Genomic DNA, 5,258 nt, shown 5'->3' with positions numbered 1-5,258 from the left:
CAGGGTCTGCCCTATATTGAAATTCTTATATAGGTACAGCCATTACACAACATCGCCCTGAACAAAAGAGCACTTTTTCAACATAAGAACAGGGCTGGCCAACTGTGGCAATAGTTTTGCTTTTTTTTTTTTTTTTGCAGTTTTGGCCGGGGCTGGGTTTGAACCCGCCACCTCCGGCATATGGGGCCTGCGCCCTACTGCTTTGAGCCACAGGCGCCGCCCTGTGTGGCAACAGTTTTGATAGGCCACTATCCCCACATAATCATTACAGGTTAGAAAATATCTTAGACCAAAAGACTCCTTAAGAGTTTAGCTGCACACATAGCTCAGTCACCAAGGGCGCCAGCCATATACACCTAGGGTAGCGGGTTTGAACCTGGCCCAGGTCTGCTGAGCAAAAATGACAACTGCAACCAAAAAATAGCCAGGCGTTGTGGCAGGTGCCTGTAGTCTCAGCTACTTAGGAGGCTGAGACAAGAGAATTGCATAAGCCCAAGAGTTGGAAGTTATTATGAACTGTGATGCCACAGCACTCAACCCAGAGCGACAGCTTGAGACTCTGTCTCATTTAAAAAAAAAAAAAAACAATTTAAAGGACAAAGACATAAATTAAGGATACTCATGGAAGAAATATTAATATAATTCAAGAATCTATTACTTATTCCCAATTACTTAACTGGCTTTAAGTACTGTTTTTTGCTGTATATAATGTGTTCCCATATATAATGTGATCTCATATATAATGCATGCCCATTGAGGGGCCCAAACAGTCAGGAAAAAAATCCTTCATTTTAATTTTTTAATTCAAATTTTTGTTTATATTTAGGTACTTGTTACTCTGTATTATAAGGAAATTTCAGCATTCTTTTTTTTTTTTTTTTTGCTGTTTTTGGCCAGGGCTCAGCTTGAACCCACCACCTCCAGAATATGGAGTCAGTGCCCTACTCATACAGGCAACTGCCTTGCAGCATTCAGTTTTTAACATATTATGGTATAGGAATTTTTGGTACCAGTAACAAATTTACAATATTTATGCATATAGAACGCCAACAGCTCTTCATCACTGCCAGCATCAGAAGTATCGACTTGTTTAATTTCTACATTACCAGTGTCTTCTCAAGAGTCACTATCCTCATCCCTGTAAATTTCATTTTCCTCAGTTCTATCCACAGCATTACTGGATGTCACATTTTCTAAATGATTTCACGACCACCTCCTTGACACTATTCCACAATCTTAGGATCCAATCACAAACTGGTTGATGCATGCTTTTTTGATTCTGCCTGCAGGTGTTAAATCATTACCAGCTGACTGCATTCATGACATCCACTCTTTCTTCATTAGAACTGTAAAAGGCTTGCTCCAGCGGATGCTATTGCTTAGTTAGCCCACCAGGTATCAAAATAACAGCACAGTGGGTTTTCAAGTGCACTGCACTTGCTTCTGCACTTTGTGTAACATGGGCTTCACAGTGATCAAAAATGAGCAACACTTTTTTTTTAAGTAATTCTCCAGGTGTTGTGACCACAATTTTTTTTTTTAAGAGACAATGTCTCAGCTTGGCGCCTATGACTCAAGTGGCTAAGGCACCAGCCACATACAACTGAGCTGGCAGGTTTGAATCCAGCCGGGGCCCGCCAAACAACAATGATGGCTGCAACCAAAAAATGTCCAGGCACTGTGGTCCCAGCTACTTGGGAGGTGGAGGCAAGAGACTCGCTTGAGCCTAAGAGTTGGAAATTGCTGTGAGCTATGATGCCACAGCACTCTACCCAGGGGGACAGCTTGAGGCTCTGTATCAAAAAAGAATAAAATAAGAGACAATGTCTCACTTTATCACCTTCAGTAGAGTGCCCTGGCATCATAGCTCACAGCAACCTCCAACTCCTGGGCTTAGGCGATTCTCTTGCCTCAGCCTCCCGAGTAGCTGGGACTACAGGTGCCCACCACAACACCCAGCTATTTTTTTGCTGCAGTTTGGCTGGGGCTGGGTTCGAACCCCCCACCCTCGGTATATGGGGCCTGTGCCTTACCTACTAAGCCACACCCACCACCCAATGACCAGACTTTGTTAATCCAAATTCTCATGCCTTCTTCATTCATCCATGTTTTTTTATGTATGTGGACAGTAACTCCACTCTGGGATCTTTTCTTCTAAAGATGATCATAAGTGGTAGCTTTGTCCCATCTACCCAACAGGCTAGAATAAGAGTGCAATGTGTTTTCTCATGTCCACTAGTTTTAATAACCACAGCAATGCTCCTTTAACATCCACAGTTCTATTAGATGGTACATAAAATGTGAGTGGAACTTCATCCATATTGGTGATTTGAGACAGCTCAAAGTTGTAAATCTTTTGAACAATGATAATATATAAGGTCTGACAATTAAGTGCACAAATTTGCCACCGTGTGCTTACAATGGCAGAACTGTACAAACAACTCAGTAAGATTTTGTAACCTTGGTATATTAGTGCCTCACAGCTGTGTTCTTGTCAATGTGTGGTGCTGTCTTGCTGAGTGGTGCTCATTATTATTGAGTGTTTTTGTGTGCCATCATGAAAATGTCTACGCTTGAATTAGAGTAACCACCATTAAATTTCTTGGCAAGAGTGGAAGTCCAATCAAGGACATGTTAGTCCAAGTTTATAGTGATAATGCTATGAAGAAAATGGCAATATACAAACAGATTGAACATTTTTCTACAGGGAGAGAAAGCATCACTGATGAAGATAGGTAAGGCGGCCAATAACGAACAGAACTAAGGAAAACATTTTGCAAAACTTCATAAAAGTCATCAGCAGACTATGAGAAGCACCCTGGTCCAAGTAAACTGAGAATCTTCACATGAGAAAGGCACGGCTCTTGCATCATGATAATTATTACCAGCTCACAAGGCAATGTGAGAGAGTTTTCAACCCATAAACAAATATATATTGGCTGACTCGGCGCCTGCAGCTCAGCAGCAAGGGCGCCAGCCACATACACCAGAGCCGGCAGGTTCAAATCCAGCCCAGGACTGCCAAACAACAATGACAACTACAACCAAAAAATATCTGGGCACTGTAGCAGGCACCTGTAGTCCCAGTACTTGGGAGGCTGAGGCAACAGAATCACTTAAGCCCAAGAGTTTGAGGTTGCTGTGAGCTATGCTGTCACAGCACTCGGTACCCAGGGTGACAACATGAGACTCTGCCTCAAAAAAAAGAAAGAAAGACATTTTGATGGCATTTGGGATATCAAGGGTAACATATGACAACAATGATGGCCATTCCAGAAAAAAAATTCCAAAATTGCTTTGAAGGGTGGACTAGGAACTGGCATTAGTGCAGAGCTTCCCAAGTGGAATACTTAAAAAGGTAACCATAGTGATATTCACAAGGTATATAGCATTTATTTTAGGTTGAGTTTATGAACTTAATCATCTTATTGCGTAAGAATGAAATTCCAAAACTTGATTCTCATAAGCTGGGGGACGTTTTGTTCATGCCCTCATGCTCAAGCTTTCTGTATTCATAAAGTTAAAGCACTATTTAGATGTCCCAGAGAAATCATTGATTTTTTTCCACATGCAATCCATTTACCTTCTTCTTTTTTCTTCCGAAACAGAGTCTTCTTACTCTACTTGCCCAGACTAGAGTGTTGTGGCATCCAACCAGCTCAGAGCAACCTCAAACTCCTGGTTTAAGTACTCCTCCTCCCTCAGGGACCTACCACAACACCCAGCTAATTTTTCTATTTTTAGTAGAGACAGGGGTCTCACTCTTACTCACATTGGTCTTGAACTCCTAAGCTCAAGTGATCCTCTCACCTCAGCCTCCCAGAGTGCTAGGATTATAGGCAAGAACCACCACACTCAGCCCCCTCTTCTTGTATGTATGTGGTAGAAACAGAGATCCCAGTCTGATGCTGCTCCAGAATCCAGGTCTTTTTTTTTTTTTTGAGACATAGCCTCAAGCTGTCGCCCTGGGTAGAGTGCTGTGGCATCACAGCTCACAGCAACCTCCAACTCCTGGGCTCAAGCGAGTCTCCTGCCTCAGTCTCCCAAGTAGCTGGGACCATAGGTGCCCGCCACAATCCTCAGCTATTTTTGGTTGCAGTCGTCATTGTTGTTTGGCGGGCCAGGGTGGATTCGAACCCGCCACCTTAGGTGTATGTGGCTGGTGCCTTAGCCACTTGAGCCACAGGCACCGAGCCCAGAATCCAGGTCTTCACCTCCTGCTCCACCTCTGGCCACTTTGGAGGGTTCCTCCACACTGCCTTCTGTGGTGGCATTTTCTCCCTTTTGTCTCCACAATCTGAAGACACTTTCTATGGAAGGAGGTCCAAAGTGTCTCTCAGCAGCTGTTAACTTGAAGCTTACAATATATGAAAACCTTTTCAACATTTTCCAAACAGGTACCCAATAATTTCTATAAAAATATCAGCTAGATTGCTAGCTCACACCTAAAGTGTATGAAGAAAAATACATTGCTCTTTGTTGGCCAAAAACGTTTCCTTTGCAAGTACATCGTAAGTTCAACAAAACCAATTACTATATTCCATGATATTACTTTACACGTGTCATTACTGCTTTCTAGAGTTACACTTTGAACACATAAGTATAAATAAAAGAATTTAAAACACTTTCTATAGATACAGAATTAGTACTACCTATATATAATGCACATCCTTATTTTTCCCTCAAAAAATTGGGCAAAAATGTGTTTATTATACACAGCGAAATACAATACCTTAAATTTGCTTTTTCCCTAAAGAAATTATCAGAAATAATAATTAGAAATAACATACCCATATTGTTGCCATAATTTTCCTGACTATCCATCATTCTTGGATTCCCACCCAACACAGGTTGCTTTGGTAACATGGGGAAAGCACTAATATTCTTTACTGGAGGACTTGAGCCAACAGAAACAGGGCTATCCAGAGACACTGCTCGGTTATATGGAGGACGAATGGACTGCACAGACTGTGGGCTTCTCAAACCTGCTAAAGACACAGAAGCATAATACATAAATAGCCATTGATGATTCAATCCCCCCCCATGTCTTTATTTACAAAATAAACACTGAAGAAAACAAACAAACAAAAGATTCATATTCCAAATAATGTAGAAACAATAATCTTAGTCTGGGCCAACGTACTAGGCACTCCTCTGTAGCCTGATATGATCGTTAACATTCTGCTTCACTTAATACTGAAAAATTTTTCCCAGATGACCAAAAATCGCATTACAACAAAGACATTTGTATCAGAATG

At 41.6% G+C, this 5,258-nt stretch overlaps 1 protein-coding gene across 6 annotated transcripts in view; it reads right to left on the bottom strand.

The window, feature by feature from the left end:
• NCOA3 (nuclear receptor coactivator 3) overlaps window positions 1-5,258 on the bottom strand; it is a 114,011-nt gene that overhangs the window by 17,902 nt on the left and 90,851 nt on the right. For 3 of the 6 annotated variants that reach the window (XM_023511923.1, XM_023511925.1, XM_023511926.1), the window contains exon 14: window positions 4,791-4,988. In XM_023511923.1, the coding sequence (XP_023367691.1) occupies window positions 4,791-4,988 (198 nt within the window). The remainder of the gene's footprint in view (window positions 1-4,790; window positions 4,989-5,258) is intronic. The other 3 variants (XM_023511924.1, XM_003787680.3, XM_012803961.2) reach the window with 1 other exon arrangement.

Source organism: Otolemur garnettii, unplaced genomic scaffold, assembly GCF_000181295.1.
Source record: "Otolemur garnettii isolate 467f Iridium unplaced genomic scaffold, OtoGar3 scaffold00023, whole genome shotgun sequence".
NCBI classification, from domain to species: Eukaryota; Metazoa; Chordata; class Mammalia; order Primates; family Galagidae; genus Otolemur; species Otolemur garnettii.
Note: the sequence above shows the minus strand (reverse complement) of the source record. Positions and strands in the feature narration are given on the sequence as shown.